Genomic DNA, 21,506 nt, shown 5'->3' on the forward strand with positions numbered 1-21,506 from the left:
TAATATGTTTTTTTTTAATTATTATTAATAACGATACTGTACTGTGAATTATTCTAACAAAAGTGTTTCATGTACTAATACAGCTGCTGAGGCTGTGTCACTATACAGTATGTGAACCTGGAATTTGAAATGTAAGAATTCTGGGCAGTGGCTTCTCATTCCAGGTTATATCTCCTTTCTTTCTACATGCCAGGTGTCTCTATAGCAGGGGTCACCAACATGGTGCCCGCGGGCACCAGGTCGCCCGTGAGGACAGCGTGAGTTGCCGGCAGGGCTGTTCTGAAATAAGCTCAAATAGCGGCACTTATACACAGTGAGCTGCATCTGTTTATTTTATTTTATTTTTGCTATTCTTGTTTAAAATCACACTTATATGTGAACTGGAAATGACAATTAATAATAACACATAGTTAAAGCTAAATTGAGCAGATTGGCTATTTCAGAAGTTTGTGTCAAACTGGTAGCCCTTTGCCTTAATCAGTACCCCGGAAGTAGCCCTCGTTTTAAGAAAGGTTGGTGACCCTTGCTCTATAGCTTTCAGAATTGCTATTTGTTTGAATCATGATCAGTCCTGTGTGTTGAGGGGGAAAGATATGTGTTAAAATATAAAAGGGTTTGGATCATTCCTTATGTATTTAACAAATGTTCTGAAGGCTGGAGGGGATGCATTCCTGAAAATGTTTAGTTTGTCTCAATCTTTTGCTATGAGACAATATGATAGAATGACAAGATATATATTTTTTCTCTAAATGCAACTTGTTTCTATCTGGAACCATTCTAGAACTGACTTGAGCAAATTTCATGTTGATTGATACAGGTCAACTTGGTTTTGGATGATGGTCGATCCCTGGGCCTTATGATCCGAGGGGGTGCAGAATACGCGTTGGGTATTTACATCACTGGAGTGGATCATGGATCAGCAGCAGAGTGTGGAGGGCTCAAGGTATGGTGACTGTCTTTCTTGCTATTGCTCATTTTCATCAAACTCACGTTAAATTAGACTAAACATTTTGTGTGGTTGCTGGCTTTCCCAAAGGAATCGCAGAGGTAGGTTGCACTCATGTGCAACAACAAAAAAGTTTATATGCTGCAATTCTTTGAATGTGTAACCTGTGTGTGATTCAAAAGCTGGCATAACAAATATACAAAAATTCTCATTTGGAATGTTGACCTGGCAGCAGACAACCTCATTGAGACATGTTTTACTTCTTAGGTTGTCAGGCCGAACTTGTTCTTAATTGTTTGCCTGGTTAAATAAAGGTTAAAATAAAGGTTAGGTTCAAACCTTTGCTAATCGAAACACCACCGAGACAGTTTTATGCTAGGAGAAAACTAACATTTAGACTAGATTTGCCACTTTCCTGAAGAAAAATACAAAACTGTTTCTTATGGAGTGGATTAATACCTGGATGTCTTTTTAAAAACAAAGGAGCCCTATATCCACCTATAATGAAATTATACATTTAGTTTGCAGAAGGTTACTGTTAACATGTCATCTATCAGCCTGACAGATGAATTGTGGATATTTTCCAATTGCTCTCGCTTTCTCCTACATGCATGTTTTGTTGGCTGAGAGTGAATGGCTGTCACTGTATATCTGTCTGCTGATGGATTGGTAAAACCAAGCATGTGCTTAGTCACCTTCCCTGTGATGTCGAACAAGATCGGCAGAAAAGACGATGGATGGATGGATGGATGGATGGATGGATGGATGGATGGATGGATGGATGGATGGATGGATGGATGGATGGATGGATGGATGGATGGATGGATGGATGGATGGATGGATGGATGGATGGATGGATGGATGGATGGATGGATGGTACATCGGTAGATTTCTTCTGACTGCTTTTTCAGCTGGCTTAATTCTTCATTTATGTGTTTTGTTTTAAAGTTGTTTTTTTTATCAGAAGACTGTTGGTAATCACATTTAACATCTGATACGCAGACAATCTCTTCCCTTCGGTACTTCTTTGCAAGCATTTTCTCTCGAAGATGTGGGTGGTTGCTATGGATACCACAGTAGCAAATGTGAGTGGGATCACACTAGTGATCTAACAGATCTAACAAACACTAAAATTATGAAACTGAATTATGAATTGAAAATCTTACTTTCTCCAATGATGGCATAAACCGTCCTCCATTTAACCAAATTGGCAATTCTCTCAATTCTAGATCTGATTACTTTCTGTAACATGTACTGTATGTTTGAATACATACACTCTGTATTACTACTGGACTGATAACTAATTCCTTGTGTCTGTGTGTGGAAGGAAGAGTGATTCTGATCCCGACTCTGTTGCTATGAGGCAGCAATGGACTTCTGGGTCTTGGCGTACCACAGAGACTTGATTGATTTAAATCTTGCTAGCAGTTTGACAACTGCATGCTCAACCTTTAAGTGCCATTTTGAAATTGTACTTACTTACTGCGAGGACAAATAGAATCATCCCAACAAATGTGGGTTAGATACCAAAATAAATAAATAAGGCAAGAATACAAATCCTACTCCATGCTCCAAAAATGTTCTAAATATTGTCTCGTCTCCCTAAAAGGAGTTAATTGAATGTTTTTCATGGTTTGTGAATGAACACAATACATATATAGTTTGTTCTTTTCTATTAGGACTAAGTCTGCCAAATAACAACTCTTAACCAAGAAGTATGAGAAAGGTCAGCCCTGCCCAATGCCCTATTGTTGCTGTTGCCCTGGTTCAGTTTAATTTCATTAAAGTTGGGAGGAAAAGGTCATCCCTGCAGTAAAGTCAAAGCAGTTGTCATGTGAACAGAACAAAATTTCTATCACTCAGTCCTTGAGGCTTCATTGCTATCGTTGGTTTCAGTTTGAGGCGGCTTGGTGGCGCACTGGGTAGCACGTCCGCCTCACAGTTAGGAGGGTGTGGGTTCGATTCCCGATTCTGAAACCATCCATCCATTTTCTGAACCCGTTAGTCCCCACGGGGGTCGCGGGCATGCTGGAGCCTATCCCAGCCGTCATCGGGCAGTAGGCGGGGGACACCCTGAACCGGTTGCCAGTCAATCGCAGGGCACACAGAGACAACCATTCGCACTCGCACTCACACCTAGGGACAATTTGGAGTGCTCAATCGGCCTACCAAGCATGTTTTTGGGATGTGGGAGGAAACCAGAGTGCCCGGAGAAAACCCACGCGGGCTCGGGGAGAACATGCAAACTCCGCACAGGGAGGGCCGGAGGTGGAATCGAACCCGCACCCTCCTAACTGTGAGGCGGACGTGCTACCCAGTGCCCCACCGAGCCGCCCTCATATATAACATATAAGTCATATTTTCTGAGTTTGATGTCCCCATTAAGTTTGATTTTTTTTCTGAACCCCAAGCCTAAACATTGAATTCACATGAGGGTTGTCTAACTAAATGAAGAGAGCTGTGAGCATGTTAATGGCTCCAGGCCAAGGATTTCTCATTTGCACAGGGGTGATTTTCCATCCTGTGTGATGATAAAGCAATCCTGCTGAGACAGCACATAACAGTGTGACAAAAAAAGAGGCTTAGCAAACAACAAGGTCATTTACTGACATTTCAGTCATCTGGCATCTAGCAATAACTCACAATGACAGACAACTATAGATGACCATATTTCAATGGGTGGCACAGTAATCAGAAGATTGAAATGAATTGTATAAATTCTGAACGTACTTTAAGGTACAGTTGCCTTGTTTTGCATACAATTTTATTTGACAAGAAAAAAAAAACATGTCCGCCTCACAGTTCAGAGGGTGCGGGTTGGATTCCACCTCCGGCCCTCCCGGTGTGTAGTTTGCATGTTCTCCCTGTGCCTGCGTAGGTTTTCTCCGGGCACCGGTTTCCTCCCACTTCCCAAACACATGCATGATAGGCTAATTGAGCACTATAGATAGCTTCGGCAATGCATGGTGGCTTTGGGGCTCTGTACTCTGAGCTTTAGTACAAAAACTTGATAAAAAGTGTGGGTTGTACAAAAATTATAGTGCTCAATTTAAAATCAAACTATTATTCACAGTACGTTATTGCGGTCCTATTTTTTCTTTTTTAAATACAGGTGCTATGTTACCTCATTTAGCTACATAAAACAGTCTAAATATCGAATGACGGCAAGCGAAGCTTGTTTATTTCCACCATTTGTAGCAGTATGAATGTGAAACAACATGACTCTGGTGTACCTGAATATTGCAAGGCAGAAGGCAAGTTCACTTTTTCTATCTTCGATAAATATGAGATTCAAATTGGGGACCACATATAGACAGCCGTAAAGCGTGATTGCTACCCAGAGGTCCATTGATCAAAGTCAGACCTCTTAACAGGCACCTCGCCTTTCTCATACACACAAGCCACAAGGGACCATTTTAGGGAGTGAATAACAACTGCTGCTTGCTGTTGGTATCTTGCACTGCTGTTTTGTTTTGCTTTTTGTGCTCTCTACTTACTCTACTGTTGGGGAATCATCTTAGTGGGTCGTTTCTTTACACTGTGCTCCAAATTACCAAGCCTTGTTTTTGTTCCTAAATATTTGATACAATTCAAAGAGAATGAGATTTTTTGATAAGCATCCATTATTCTGCCTTGAAATTTTATTATATAAGCCCCGCCTCTTCGATATCACCTAAACAATTCTGTCATCCCTAGCACTTGTAAATCTGTAAATAGTTTGCACCCTAATCATATTTAACTGCACAAATATTTTCTGACATTTGTTTTGAGGTACGGTGTATTGCCATTCACTAACTCTGATTTTTCTTGAAGGATATTCAAAGTACTGCCATTCACAAACTCTGATTTTTCTATGAAGGTTCCACATGTTATCAATAGGGTTGCAGTATGTATGTATGTATGTATATATGTATGTATGTATGTATGTATGTATGTATGTATGTATGTATGTATGTATGTATGTATGTATGTATGTATGTATGTATGTATTTACGTATGTATGTATTGTATTTAGGTAAATCCTAAATGGTGGATTTTACAACATGGGATTTGATGTTGTCTTCCATGACATTACTTCAGAAAATGTGAGGCAACGTTTTTTTTATATTTCATACACAAGGCAACTCAATGTGCTTCACAGAAAACACTGCTCTTTGTAAATCATGTCAGGAAATGTTCAGTTAGAGACTGCACACATTCTGCAGAGGTCATTTAACACATGAAGCCATCCTAAAGGGACTTCCCATCTGCCTCGCCATTATTTCAGCTCAAAACATCACTCCACCACCTCCTTGCCAACGTTACAGCCTTATTGGAACATGGTGGCCATCCACCAAGCATCCAAAATTCCATCCATCTGGACCTAACAAAGATGCACATATTAATTAGTGCATGAAACTTAAAAAAAAAAGTGAAAATATTTCTGAGCCCACTTCATTCAAATTGCCTTGTGTGATTGGTTAGTGGTGATGGAACTAGGACTCCAGAGACAACAAGACCTGCTTGCTGCTCATCAAAATTTTGAGATGAACAATTCCATGCTTTTCATTAGCAAAACTTTTAGTTTTCTCCTCTTTAAGCGTGAAACCTATATCTTAGGCTTTTATTAATATTGAGTTTACGATCAGAATACACAGAGGACAAACAATACTTGTTCAGCAGTCTCTTACCGCATTTTTCACCTGTTTTATCAGTATTTTTCTAGTTTTATATAGTGTACCCTGATTTATTGTTATGTGTTCCCCATGTTTATTTTTTCTATGCATACCATGTACTGATATCTCAATTACTGTATTATTTCATATTATGGTTCTGATTTTTTCTTTTTTTTTTTCTTTTGGTTGAAGATTGTTGCCTGTTGGGAATGGGATCAAGCAGTCCTAGTGATGCATCGATCAGTAAAAAGAGATTTACCAACCTTGACTTGACAATAATGCTGCAATATGTCCTTGTTGCACTGGACAACCTGTCTCGGGGATCAGAGGGCTTTGGACTGTATGTGTCCTGGTTAAAGATGAATATCCAGGTCTTTTGTGACTTTTTGTCTTGTATGGGTATTTGTGGATGGTTCCACCATGGAAATACTTGAGTTTTAAAATCTGACTTTATCTCTCTCAGGAGACCCAAATTGGACAAAGCTAAATGCCGCATTATCCGATGACTGTTGTTTTCCAGTCTAATTATCAGCTGATAGGAAGTGTGCCAACGTTGTATTTTACTGCATCTGTGCAGAAAACAGCTAGAGTGGATATGTTTATGTTTACCATAAAATACTCTTTGAAATAATCATTGATTGTCAAATAGAAAGGAATGATGACCAATCAGAAAATAAATTAACATTCCCACTGCTTTTCCATGCCAGAAATGGTGGAGTAACTTTTTGAGTGTGAATGCAATTGGTTCTCAAAATTCTTTTCCCACAGTAGAAGTGACAAGGGAGAGAGTAAGACACTAGCTGCTTCTTGTAGAACTCTTCCATTTCAGAATTTAGTTGAGAACTTTTACTTTGGAGGCCCTGTGGCACTTACTGCCTCTCTCGGGTCAAGTTACCTAGCTAGTATGCCAATAAAATGATTGCTAGTTATTGAAGACCTTTCAGCTGTCTTTTTGTCTGCTCCCAATCGCCCCCCACAGCACCCCTCCAGTGGGGGGTGGGGGGTCTGTTAGAATGAGAAGACAGAGGAGATGATTTGTCCCAAGTGAGTCACAATTTCCATATAAATCTGCCTATAACTGAAGTGAATCATTTCCTTTCAAACATGATTTGGGAACCAGCGAGCACAGAGGAAGGAAACAGGGACGATATTTTATTACACAGTGCTGCTACTCCAATAATGTAGATTGTCTGCATTGTCTGATTATCTGTCGAGGCTCACTTCCTCAGATGTGTGCATTGATGCTGTCATGAATGAATGTGAACAAAAAGCGTGTTTTTCCTTGTATCTAAGTTAGTTGTGTTTCCTTTAAGAATTATCTGAGTAGGCCTTGTAAACCACAGCTAGCAATTTCTCTCTCTCTCTCTCTCTCTCTCTCTCTCTCTCTCTCTCTCTCTCTCTCTCTCTCTCTCTCTCTCTCCCCTCTCTCTCTCTCTCTCTCTCTCACTCTCTCTCACACACACACACACACACACACACACACACACACACACACACACACACGCACACACACACGCACACACACACACACACACACACACACACACACACACACACACACACACACACACACACACACACACTCTCTCTCGCTCTCCCTCCCAAAGTCAGTACTGATTACAAATTAAACCGTTGAAGAGGTTTTTGTACACAATTTTAACAATGTGTTTAATAATCTAATTAAACTCAAAATAAATACTCTTAGAACAATTAGTGTGGCCTCAATGTTTAGTTAAATTAATATTATTCCTGAACTTAAAAGTCTTAAAAGCCTGCCTTGTCTACAAATTGCTGCAACATGAGCTGACTTTGTAACTGTAAATTCTTCTCTGATTCTGTCCAAATCATGATGAAAAATTCAATACAACTTGTACCATTTGAGTAAGTGCAGCCTTTTGTTACTTTTGTCCTCTTTACGGAAATTATTATCCAACGGCATCATTGATCCTTCACTCTCCGACGGCTTTTGTTGTATTGCATTGAATCTAACTTCCTCACGGCATCTCTCGTGCGCGGCTGAGATTGACCATAGAAAATAAAATGCTCTTGACGCGGCGCGGGGCCCATCTTGTGTCAAATAGAGGGGTAATGAAGGAGGGGGATAGGAGAATGGCGAGCAGAATAATGAGAGACAAAGAGAGCAAGGAAAGGACTGAAAGCAATATACGTAGCGAGTAGAATGCAGCAAAAATGCTGGGCCTATTATTCCGGAATCACAATCGATACTCATCAAGGCTTACAGTCGGCTTGTCTGATTGTAACTGTTATTCACAGCTTCAGCCTCTTACTCCGATTAATGACGATTTAACCATGTCCTATACCAACAGATGAGCAGAAACATGAATGCAGTTGCGGTAATACGACAATACTGTCAATGCTTGTATCTCACTAAAGTAGAAATGATAAACCTCTCAGGGATTGTCTAAATGCTAAGACATTTTTCGTATGGCGCCAGGTGATGCACAACACAACCTCATACAAATGCCCAAATATCATGAGAATAAACCCCCTTTTGTTTGCCTGCAGCAGGTATCGCCTTAAAGTAATTTGTCTGGATTCTTAATAGTTTATTTTATTATTAGTTTTAATTGAAGAAGAAAGCGCTTGCTCCTTGTATTTGCAAGGCCACAATTTGAAATCTGGAAAAAACTGAAAACATCACAGCAAATATTGCTCTAGGGGATGTCAAACACAGTGCAAAGTAATGAGCGGTTATTGCCACTTTTTAGTCTCTTTTGTCAAGCAGAGCTGGAACAAGATGCTTATAATCGAGTTTTCGAATCTGTCCCTGAGGCTTTAGTTCTACCTGTCGGCTGTGATGGCAACTGTTTGCTGTGGCTGCAGTGTCTGACCTCAGACCAATGTCACTTTTTTGCGCTTATTCATTGCAGGAGTAAAAACCATCCTGTCCCTTTTGCATTTGAAATGGCCTGACTTCAAATAAAAACTAAGAGATTGTGAAGGTATCAAGTGTAAAAAAATAATCTGTAGACGAGACTGGAGCCGTGGTTTAAATCAACGTCTTACACATGAGAGTACGTTTGATGTTGTTTGAGTTCAAGCTCATAGCAGAGCATAAACAAACTTTATGTGGAGAACTTTGTGTGAAACTGGTTGTTTTTAAAGTGTTCTATAAATAGAGTTGAGAGTTGAGAAAAGCTGCAGCAATCAGTCCATACTTATACTGCTCTTTACGCAATACAAAATTTAACACTGCAATATTACTGCGTGTGACAAATGTATACAGTGTAGAATGCTTGACAAATTGTTTGGACCACCAGTTATAAAAATGTGATGCACCATTGATGAATTCACTGAGCTCCTGATATTTTACCATTTAAAGCAGGATTGAGGAATTCCAAACCCAATTCACCTATTTACACTCAGCTACAGAATCATGAAAATGGAAACATAAAAATTATCAGGGTTAATAGCGCCATGAACTTTGCATTTGTTGTTGATCCAATAATTTTGTTAAGGAGCAGACAATACATCTGTAGGCAGGGTCCAAACGTGTAACCAAAAACATAATACAACAACCTAATTGTTTCAATCACCTCTACCTCCTCCATCTGTTGTCACCTCTCTATGACCTTTGACCTGTGTACCTATTCATGTTACAGTCTCTGGCCAGCCCACCCTTGCAATCTTGCCCCTCCACCACTCCTTTCTGTTCCTTGCCCTCGTCGCAGGTCGGGGATCAAATTCTGGAAGTAAACGGCCGCAGCTTCTTGAACATCCCTCACGATGAAGCCGTCAGAGTACTGAAGTCGTCGCGGCATCTGATGATGACGGTGAAAGATGTGGGCCGCTTGCCTCATGCCAGGACAGTTGTTGGTGAAACAAAGTGGATTGCCAGCTCCCAAATTGCAGAGAGCTCCGCAAACAGCAGTATGGCAGGGTAAGATTACCAAAAGAATGTGTATTGGACAAAAAATCTTCAATGCAGACACATCTTTTAATAATATTGATTTCCCTTCAAAGAGTATTTATAATAAAAAATACTCCCACCATTGCTTGGGTGGAATTGCCCTTGTGAACATTCGATACCGTTAGAGCAATAGTGGCAGAAGTGGCTGTTGTTGCTTTATTTTTTTTCCAAGACAAAATTATTTTCTAGTGTTTTTTTTTTTTTAAATATTTGTTTTGGAGTATTCCAACGTTGTTGTTCACACGAGGTCACATAAAAACCCATTTGGAGACTGTCAAAAGCATGTGTTACATATATACGTAACTCATTTGAGGCCATTTTGAATAATCAGCCATTCAAGATTCAAGATTCAAGTTTTTATTCACCATGTTTGAGCGTGCCAAACAAGGAATTTGATTTCGGTAAATCCAACCCATCCCCCCAAAAAAATCACCTTAAAAATGGCAAACTAATGAAAGAATATCATACCTCAAAATAACGTGTTGTAGAGATATCAAAGCAAAGTCACCTGCAGTCACATGAGTGACATGAGTATAGAAAGTGTTATGTGACAATCTTTTTTTAAGACAATCAATTTAGATTCATTCATCAATTCGTTTTTGAAAGGGTGGCAGTATTTGGTTTGCCATATTTAGCTAAGGCAGACAGAATGGGAAAAACAGGCCAGTTCCATTCATAGAGCACAACTTTAATCTTCCAGCAGGCTTTCTACAATATCCACCTACGTACTTGACCTTTGACAGTAAGTGGGCATTTAAGATCGGCAAAGCTGATGATTATTGGAAAAAAAGGAAAAGAAAGAAAGAGACCCAAAGAAGACAGATGTGTTTATCTTGTGCCAACAATTTAAAGAGGAACATTTATCACTGACAAACATCAACATAGATCGCTCTTAGCCATTAGCATAATGAAAGATAGCCAGATGCTTGGGATTTAAGAGCAGCATGTGCAGAAAACTGGAAAATGAGTGCCAAATGAACCCAGAAATACCATCTCCTTCACCATCTTATACGACATCAGACCCGTTCTTCATATAACAAGCAGCAACTGCAGCTTCACTGGAAAAGGCCAGCCTTCTTTTGAAAATGCCACTCATCTTCTTCTCATAACTCAGAGTAGTGCTTGGTCCCAACAAGCGAAGTAAAGTTGGATATACTGCAAATTCCAGACCAGGTTTTCATTATGAAAACATATCCAGACACAACGTTGCAATCTCCAAAGCAAACGTAGATATATAACATTATACTATATCAAGGGTGTCAAACTCATTTTTTTCGCGGGCCACATTGTAGTCTTCTCTCGGAGGGCCATTATGACTGTCAACCCAAATAAATGTATGAGCGCCTCATATTATATACAGTAAAAGCTACAAAACAAACTGACAAATAACTCATTTTCAAATCAGATGAGTAAAAACTGGTCAAATATTTAAAAAAAAAAAAAGAAATTATTAAAAGTGAAGACACTTTGCAATTCTAGTAATGACACACGAATTTGATGCACAATTTGTCTTTGTGGGCCACATAGAATGATGTGGCGGGCTGTATCTGGCCCCCGGGCCTTGAGTTTGACACCTGTGTACTACATTATACATTTTGTTAAACAAGAAATATGTGGTAGAATATCCTTTTTTCTGTCGTGGTTATTGCATTGGTTTGCGAGAGACAAATGGCCGCTGTCTGTGACTGCTTCCATCCATATGTATCACTACAAGACATGAAAAGTTTTTTGTTAGATTGATAACTAGCGTAAATCACTTTTGAAGAACTGCTCTTTTGTTGTTGTTGTTTTTTTACACATTTTCTATGGTTATGACAAATTTGTTTTTAAAATTTCCTTGCCGTCCTATCTTTTCTTCTGCTCCCTTTCACACTGCCATCATGTAAAATTTTAACTTTCAGACAGAACAGTACCACAAAAAAAGTTGTTACCAAGGGCGCTTTGACATGCAGATTGAAAGCAGTTAAATAAATTCAGTCGACCAAGGTTAAAATCTCATCCAGTTGCTTCAACAACAACACGGTAACAGGAAGCAATCTAGGAGGGCAACTAAACCCCACCTCCCACTTTTTTTTATAGTTCCCTTCTTCCCCATACGTGACTGTCAACAACCAGAAAAGTCAATAATAAACCTGACTGTGTGCAAACTGGGCAGAGTACTCAGTTCCTGCTTTAATGGAATAAAATGTGTCATCAGCTATCAAGCATACAACGTACAGCAGACTAAAATGTAAAAACATAAAAGTGTGATTCCGTGCCGCGTCACAATAATCTTTATATGATAATGCCATCATTTGTGTGCACAATCATCTGCTTCTCTCATTGCCTGCTGTCTCAATTAGTCTCCATTTCCTTCTTTCACAGCTACTCTGTTGACCAGGGAGCATCTGGTGCTGGGAAGGTGAGGTTTACAAAACACATAATATTTGCTCATCTGTGAGTACCATTTATTTGTGCGAGTCGACGTCTGCTTTTTGATTACCTATCTCTCAAGAGTGCATTTCTAAATGCACTAAAATACAGTATTACCACTCTATCCACACTAATTTACTAGAATGTTTTTTAGGGCTCTTTGATTTGTTCAGCTTTTGAATATGTCTATTTCTTTCAATAAGAAATAATGGAAATTTTAAAAAAAACCCGAATCTACTGTAGGGGTTCAATTTATAGCTTTTAGTAACCATGTGTGTGTATAATAATGCTTATTTAAGTGTCAACATCCTAATATTCTATCCACTAGCATACTAGGTAGCTCATAACAAAAGTGAAAATGTCATTATGTTCTTTGCACTGTATTTTCCTTTACATTTTAGATATTTTCCAATTATGAGCGTCAACTGTCTAGTATCTAATTCTGGTTAGTCATTTAAACAATCCATGAGCTTGATTGTTACATTTATAAGTGGAACGGGTAGATGGGTGTACATATATGCCCTAGAACAGAGGTGTCTAACTCATTTTTGTTGTGGGCCACATTGTCGTTATGGTTCCCCTCGTGGGGCCAATAATCACTTATAAGTTATATCTAAGTTATATTATCGCGTACACATAATAAAATCTAGTAAAAAAAAGTTCAACAACTTCCTAATTCAGTTTGAAAGTGTGATTTTCACAAAAGATCATTGTAATAGCTCACTATTATTAAAAGAGAAGATAATTTACAGTTTTGGTATTTTAACAAGAAACATTAAGTTGTTGCTTGTGCGGGCCACATAAAATTATGTGGCAGACCAGATCTGGCCCCCGGGCCTTGGCTTTGACACCATTGCCCAAGGGGAACAGAATTGCCCTCTCCTCATCAACATACCGTATTTTTCGGACTATAAGTCGCTCCGGAGTATAAGTCGCACCAGCCATAAAATGCACAATAAAGGGGAAAAAAACATATATAAGTCGCACCGGAGTATAAGTCGCACTTTTGGGGCAAATTTATTTGTCAAAATCCAACACCAAAAACAGACATGAACCAGCAACAACAGGCAAAACGATACGGTATGCTAACGTGACATATACACAAACGAGGAGCTGAGAACGGGCCTGATGTAACATTCAAATAACTATTACATAAATAACACGTTTATCAAACCATCGGTGTCACTCCAATTCATGAAGCTAAGCAAAGTTACAAGTTACAACACAGCTATAAGCTATGCTACAAAGCTACGCTTCAAGATACGCTACAAGCTACGCTGCAAGCTATGCTACAAGCTACGCCGAAAGCTGCAAGCTACAAGCCACAAAGTTACAGAACAGAAAACAACATCATTCCTGGAGATAGACACAAAGGTCGATCTTGGAAACGAGGAACCTCCTCACGACCAGCATTGACAATTCTATCTGTGAACATCGAAGGGTTCTCCTCTACAAAACGAACAATCTTAGCCGCCCTCCACAGCACCGGACTTAGCAGAGTTAATTAAGAAGGGACAGAAATGTGTTCAGCTGTAGCTGAACCACATCTAGCCAAGCCTTGTAACTAATTGCCTTGTAGCCACGATAAGAAGAAGAACTCCAATTCATTAAATCCATCGATCGTCCTTTATGTAAACAATGCCGCATATGCACCGCGCCGCTGACGTCGGACTCGTCGTGAGTTGCATTTCTAATTATTCCACAGACCCATATAATGATATATAAAGTATATATCAAATAACTATCATATAACAACAATATTATCAAACCATCCGTGTCACTCCTAATCATTAAATCCATCGATCAAATTCCTCGTCCTTTATGTCAACAACGCCGCGCGTGCGCCGCACAGATCTAGTATATAACTATATTGTAGCGTTAACAAAGTACCAGGAAAGACGTGGGTTTGGTAAACGGCTCTTTATTTAACAAAACAATCGAATCATTTGTCCTTTATGTAAACAACCGCGCGCGCCGCGCCGCTGACGTCACTTGCAGTTCAAATTACAGTAATCCCTTGCTACATCGCGGTTCGTTTATCGCGGTTTCACTACATCGCGGATTTTTGAATTTTGAAAATTTGTGAAAAAATTCGCATGCAAGTCGTTCCTGAGTATAAGTCGCACCCCCCACCCAAACTATGAAAAAAAAAACGCGATTTATAGTCCGAAAATTACGGTACTCTTAGCAAGCATGGATTAAAAAAAAAATCTATTTCTATTACATTGTACTACACCACTAACCTCTCATATTTTTGGGAATTTCCAATGTCTTAATTGTTGAAGTTGACTTTTAAAATAAGTTCAGGGCTGTTTTGAAATGAAGAAATATAAGGCAGAATGTTGGAAGAGGCAGCTGCTGATGGGAGGGAAGGGGGTGAGAGAAATAGCTCACATTTCATTACCAAGTCTTTGATGGACAATCATTTTCTTGACAGATGGGGAAAAGGTACAAGAGGGAGACGGGAGATATTTAGAGAGGAAGAGAGATATATTAGTTCCAGACAGCTGGTGTAAAGCGGGTTTAAAAACAATCTGTTTACACAGCACAGCTATTCGTGTAATTAACCAAACATTCAGGCACACAACTTATGACGTGCTGTTTCAGGGCACTGGTAACACGCGAGAAAACAGCAAATTATAATACTGAACTGAATATAAATGGGGCATTTGACAAACATTGTACGTTGTAAGCGATGAGGATTTTTTGTTTCGATCGACCCTGATTCCGATATTTGGCAGGATAAAATTCCGATAACCGATTAAGGAGCTGATTAATTTGTATTATTTTATTACAAGATTACATTCGACCGTTTCACATTATTTTTCCTTTAGCTTTAAAACAGAGAGTCTAATGTTGTAATGTGTTAAAACATCTGTAAAATTGCAAATAAATAAATAAATCCACTCAATGGCCGATTAAATCTGCCTGCCGGCCCTGACTTTTGTAATAAAGATGTCAATTTATTCATAATTTTAAGCTCATGAACATTTCAGTAAATCATTATTGCTCTCACACCCTTGATCTCTACTATCAAGACCTTTTATATTTCTTCCAAGTTTAGTTAGGCTACTTAAGACTAAAGCACATTTTAGGAATAAAAACATTGTTATGTAAAATGTGTGCCAGTGGTATTGATTGTCTTGTAAAGGCATCTAATCACTCAGTTGCAGCAGCTACATTGACAAAACAAAAACAACACATTTGCCAATTGTGCTCTGGTGTGTGCACAAACATCTGTGCAGTTTAGCTTGTCCCACCTGTCATCCTGAGATAGTTTGATGTATTTTCTAGGAATTGAGTTGACACATTGAGTGGACTCTATCTATCCATTTTTTAATTATTTTTTTTATTTATTTAATGGGTTCAGTAAACATGTCAACTTACGCCAGCTGTGAGATGTGCCACATTTATAACACTGTAAGAAATTATCATCCCATTAAGTATGTTGTAGGGTGCCAGTTTAACTATCTTTTATTATTTGATTGTGATAGAAGACTCCAGCAACCTAGCTAGGTAAGTCTGCTCATTCTACCATTGATTTAAATGTTTTTGATTATCATTGTGAAAGTGAAGTGAAAGTGTCAAAAGAAGTAACAATATCTGTAGATTTTAATGTCTGGATGTAAAATAATGAAATTTCTAGAATCATATCTTAAAAGTCACAGGTGTCAAACTCAAGGCCCGGGGGCCAGATTCGGCCCGCCACATCATTTTATGTGGCCCGCGAAGATAAATTGTGCATCAAATTCGTGTGTCATTACTAGAATTGCAAATTGTCGACACTTTTAATTATAGATATATTTTTAATATTTGACCAGTTTTTAATCATCTGATTTGAAAACGAGTTATTGGTCAGTTTGTTTTGTAGCTTTTACTGTATATAATATGAGGTGCTCATACATTTATTTGGGTTGACAGTCATAATGGCCCTCCGAAAGAAGCTATGACTACAATGCAGCCCGCGAAAAAAGTTTGACACCCTTGGTCTAGTCTTTGGATTTGGGTCTTTGGGTTTGTTAAATGATGGTGGTGTTTTTGTTTTAGATCAGTTTGTTTCAAATCATGAAATTTCCAGAATCATACCTTGTCCATTGGTGTGATTGTGAGCACAATTGGCTGGCAACCAGTTCAGGGTGACCCCCAACTACTGCCCAGTAGCCTCCAGTATATCCCTGACCCTTGTGAGGATGAATGAACGAACGAACGAACGAACGAACGAACGAACATATGAATGCAATTGCAGTAACTAAATAAATTTGTGGCTTACCACAAATGTAAAAAAAAGTGTAAAAAAAGTGTACCACAAAACTCCGGTGATTTTTTTTTTTTTTTTTTTTAACAGTGAGGCCAATTACTTTTTTTGTAGACTGAAAGCATTTGTGTTTGATTTTAAAAGGGAAAAAATGCTAATCAGTAGTTTGCATATTCTGTTGTAACTCCATACTTTCGTTCATAAAGTGTTCTGCAAAATGTAGATTATGATATCTTCAATCATGGCTTCTAGAGCTTGTTACTGACGTCACTGAAAGTTTTGAGGACCTTAAATGCAGCCCTCTATCATCCATTGCCATGTTTTCCATCATCTACATTTTACATGCAAAAATTAACTTTTTTCTAATTGTGTTGGCTTTGGACAATGGTTAGAGATTGGCTCAGATCGATAGTTTGTATTTTCTCAGCTTCAAAATGACTTTTTTCATCGATAGAATAGCTCTGTTTATAATGTTGGTAGTTTCTCTAACATGTATCAATGGCATATTCACAGGCAAATCCCAAATCAGAAAGGTTGAATGGACATTCAGCGCTATTTATAGTACTAGTAATAGACCAGTTATTGGCCATACTTATTATCAGGGCCGATATTTGGCATTTTGCCGTTTATCAGCATCAGACTTTTTTTCTTATCAATCCAAAAACCAGCTCAGTGGCCTAGTAGTAGAGTGTCCGCCCTGAGACTGGAAGGTTGTGGGTTCAAACCCCGGCCGGGTCATACCAAAGACTATAAAAATGGGACCCATTGCCTCCCTGCTTGGCACTCAGCATTAAGGGTTGGAATTGGGGGGTTACATCACCAAATGATTCCCGAGCGCGGCACCGCTACTGCTCACTGCTCCCCTCTCCCCCAGGGGATGGATCAAAATCACATGGGGATGGACAAATAGTTCAAATTTCACCACACCCAGATGTGTGTGTGACGATGATCATTGGGACTTTGGGGGACTTTAACAGCTGACAAGTGATCACTTTAAAACAGAGTCAGGGATTAATAGTTATTCCTAAGACTTTTTTACATTTTTTGGCTGTATTTACATTAAGCTTAAGCATTGTTACAACTAAGTTTTAATTGAGTTTTATTAGCTCTCTGCGCTGAGCATAAAAGATGCTCTATTAATGTTGTGACCATATTACTTTCAAGCCTGTACAAATTGTGATTTCTGGTTGGCATATTCCATATGATACTTTTAGTACCACTGACAGCATACAACAAATGGAGCTAACATTTGACCTCATTACGTGTTCTACTCAATACATTATGCGTTCTAACACTCTGGCTAATTTAACTACTGCCATATTTATTCACTCAAGCTCACGCGCACAACTGACTTCTATGACATAGAAAGTATTCCAAGGGAACTCTAAAAGCTTAGTGTAGTGACGCATATTGTATTTTGTATTCAATGTACCATTTAAAGTCTGATTGGAAGTCATTATTCCACTTTGAGTTTACTGCAAAGTACCAAACCTCAGGATGGCAAACTTTAAAACTCGAAATTAATCCAGTGATGAATGAGTGTATCTGGATTACGACACCAAGGAAAGCAGTATTTCTGAATGTTGCCCTTGGAGTCTGTCTTAGAAAATGAGCCAGGGGGTGAGGACTGAGTTAATAAATAGAATAGGTATCCTTAGGTTTCATATAAAAAAAATATCATTAAAAAAACAAAACGCGCACACACACACACACACGCACACACATGGTCACCCCTTTGATTGTTTCGTCTCTCTCAGTCAGATGCATAGAAAAGTACTGAGATTGATTTGTACTTCCATCAATTTTCCCTACCATTTGTCCACGTTTGGGTCGAAGGTCGCGAGACTGGTTATATGTGCGCTGGACTGGTCGTCGGCCAATAGCAGGGAATATAGACAAACAACCGAGACTCACAATCACATCCATTGGCACTTTAGAGTCTGTAAGTTCATTTTGAAAGTGGCATCAAGCCATAAAATTCTCCAGTGTAACATTTTCCAGAATGTTTTTATGGCTTTCTGATACATGCAACACAGAGGTGCCTTGAAATACAAGGTAAATTTTTTCTGTGACCATGCACTTATTTCAAAACTTCAAATCATCTTTTCCCATTGATGTGAATTGAAAGGCTATTAATTCACTCCAGCCTTCTTCCCCTAAGAAATTTGTTGTAAACTATATTTAAATGATAATGTTGTACGTTCAAAGCTTATATTGACAGTTTAAAAGGTTACAGCACCATACCATGGACATGCAAAAATCGGTGGTCACTGGGTATGTGTAGAAAAACAACCATTATTACCTTTATTTTGTCTTGGTGGGTTTGCAAATCCTACAACCTTTATCATATTCCAATTTAGAGGTGCCAAGCTTAAAATCCTAAATGAGACGAGCGCACGTGTGTATGAAAGAATTGAGAAACAATAGAGCGATAATGGAAAATGGTGATATTGAAAATGGTGCCACCATTCCAATACTGCGTGTGAGTGTGTTCGCCCAAGACAAAGGGCATGCAGATGGACTAGCTCTAAGAGGTGAAGGTGTGTAGCTGTAGCGCTCGAGGGCTCGGCTGATAACAGGGACGTGATAATTCACAGCTTGTGTCCACGAGTTAAATGGTCCTTAGAATGTTTTCCCATCGGGTGATTTGATTATCATTTTTTAGCTTTCTTTTTTTCCCACGCTACATCTTCATTTCAGCTGGTACCATTGGATATCTGTGATCATATTGCATATCGATCATATCGCCTGACCCGCTCCTTACTTTGAGTGTCCTTCTTCTCTCTATCTCTCTCTCTCTCTCTCTCTCTCTCTCTCTCTCTCTCTCTCTCTCTCTCTCTCTCTCGCTCTCTCTCTCTCTGTAATCATAGCCCTGAGGCCAAAGCGCACGATAAGCTAATTAATTACAGATAGGTCACAATGCAATACTCAGTCATTAATTCAGCTCTGACCCCATTTGTGGTTTGCTCTGTCGGAGATTACTGACAATAATATCACAGGGGGTAAAAAAAGAATGATTATCAGTCAAATGGATTCTGATATGATTATTCCAATTGTGTACTAGAATGGCAATGGGATGTTCAAAAGGGCACTAATGGTGGTCAAATACAACATGAAAATGTTCATGTATTTTCATATACCATTATTGTGAAAGCAATATATAGCTCCAGCAAATAAAACATAATTATTTAAGAGAAATACAATGCTCACATTTAACAAATGGTTTGCACATAAGTAAAACATAATAAAATTGAATTGGATTTATCATGGTAAATTGTGTGATTAAAAGAAATATACGCCACCGATCTCAATTGAGGTTTGTACGTTCACTCAATTTATCTTTATCACCCACAGATTGTACTGGATTAAGATTTATTTTTCTTTTTTGTGTTGAAAAACACATTTAAAGTTTCATGGCGGTGCACCTAAAGCGGTACACCTTAGGAGCACCTAAAGCACTGATCTGCTACTGGGTAAAATTCATTTCCCATCCGTTTGTTGTCCTTCAAAGTGCTTCAATTAAGGCTTTGTGCCGCTGTAGCAGTAGTTTCTAAAAGCAGGTTTTTGAATTTGTAATCTTTTAATTTAGTAAAAAAAAAAAAAAAAAGAAGAAGAAGAAGATATCTCTCTAATCAGGCGTTTGCACTTTTTGAAACTAGTAATAAATTGTCTTGTATCACAGTACAATAGTCACATAACTAATCACAGACAGTAAATATGCATCATGGCTCGATATGCTGTCTTCTAACCAAAGTCATGGACGGCTCATTCGGTAATTTAGAATTCTGATCAGCCCACAAATGAATTACGCTGCTCATGGTTTAATTCTGTGTGAGTGAACAAAGAAGGAAGTCGTATTGATAAAAAGCAGCTGTCTATTTTCTAGAAGATTGAGACGTTAGTAGTTTGAGGGTTGTCAAGGAGCACCAAACCGGATGTGACTTCAAGGTCCACACTCTCATCTCAAAGCACTCTCATTAGTCTGTCAGATTATAGTCTATCTGTCATTATAGCTTGCACTGTGATTAAATTAGACAAGTTCACGTGAGCAATGAAACATGAGTTACTATGCACAGCTCCTCCTGTGATGTCATGTTTATTGGTTTAGAGTTTTTTTGTTTGTTTAGCAAAGACCCTCTCAAAATATCCCCAAAAGCAAATTCTACCTGTAAGTGTTTTTATTGTGGAGAATAGTTCCCCGTTCTTCATTTTAATGTTTGCTTGATGTTGCGAGTCGGGATCCTGACTATCTTGTGGACATGTTCAGCCAAGCACCTAAAGCCATTAAATGAGCTAGTGTAAGCTATTTTTAGCGATCGGTGGAACTTTTATATAGTTTGCGAACTTGGTGGTGTGAAAAAGGATGAGAAATAGTCTCATATTACTTGGCTAAATACACGTTATTCTAACTCTTCTATTGTGCATGTAGTAGGTCAGGTCCTTTCTGGGTCAATGTTGATCTGGCTTTATCGGATTTTCTCTGTTATCGATTGAAGGTTGACTGCTGGGGATTGTTGTTCACCGCAATAATAGGAACCGCCAGCTTATCTGGCATTTGAAGAACCTAACTTTAGAATAACCTTGCAGATTGGACAGATCCAGCAAATAAACCACTGGGTATCTGTTAACTGCTAAATGTATTCTTGCCTGACCTATTGTGTTTGTTGCTTGGAGTACCAATCTGCTCCATAATAAGACAGTGAGAGATGCACTGGGTGGTCACATGCCTGCTGTGGTCCCAATGGTTCATACCCTTGAGTTAAGTAGAGAGAATTTCTGGAGGTGCGCATCATGATTAGAATTCAGACAAGGTATCACCAGAGTTCACCTTGGTCATTAAAGAGTTGCAAGCTCTACCCAGCCATTGAACAGCCATTTCCCTTAATATAGACTGATGATTGAAGATGATGAGAAGGCAGGGAGAGGTAAATGGGAGTCTGATTCTTCCTCTGGTACTAATGTAAGACCCCACACTTTGAAGTTGTGTCTGGTATTCACAAGTTAATCCAATAAATGATGCATGAAAATGAAAAAAAAGACTGGAAATTCATACTGCCTCTGAAATTGCATGTCGATGCGAGGGATTGCTGTCGCCAGGCAAAAATGCCATAAATGAGAAATAAACTTTTGGACTAAAATACGTGATGAATACATGAGAAGAAATCAGCAATATTCAGAAAACTTGCAAATGTGCCTATCGTGGTATTGTTAATGGATCATGACAGTAAATTCATAGGACAGAATGCTTTATTTTTGCTTTAGATTTCTGCCGTTGCCATTTATGCAATGTTGTCTTCCTGTCCATGA

The 21,506-nt window shown here is 38.8% G+C and overlaps 1 protein-coding gene across 6 annotated transcripts in view; it reads left to right on the top strand.

The window, feature by feature from the left end:
• whrna (whirlin a) overlaps positions 1-21,506 on the top strand; it is a 75,562-nt gene that overhangs the window by 32,074 nt on the left and 21,982 nt on the right. For 4 of the 6 annotated variants that reach the window (XM_049737174.2, XM_049737179.2, XM_049737176.1 and 1 more), the window contains exons 3-5: positions 818-943; positions 9,225-9,502; positions 11,897-11,933. In XM_049737174.2, the coding sequence (XP_049593131.1) occupies positions 818-943; positions 9,225-9,502; positions 11,897-11,933 (441 nt within the window). The remainder of the gene's footprint in view (positions 1-817; positions 944-9,224; positions 9,503-11,896; positions 11,934-21,506) is intronic. The other 2 variants (XM_049737175.2, XM_049737177.1) reach the window with 1 other exon arrangement.

Source organism: Syngnathus scovelli, chromosome 13, assembly GCF_024217435.2.
Source record: "Syngnathus scovelli strain Florida chromosome 13, RoL_Ssco_1.2, whole genome shotgun sequence".
Classification (NCBI taxonomy): Eukaryota; Metazoa; Chordata; class Actinopteri; order Syngnathiformes; family Syngnathidae; genus Syngnathus; species Syngnathus scovelli.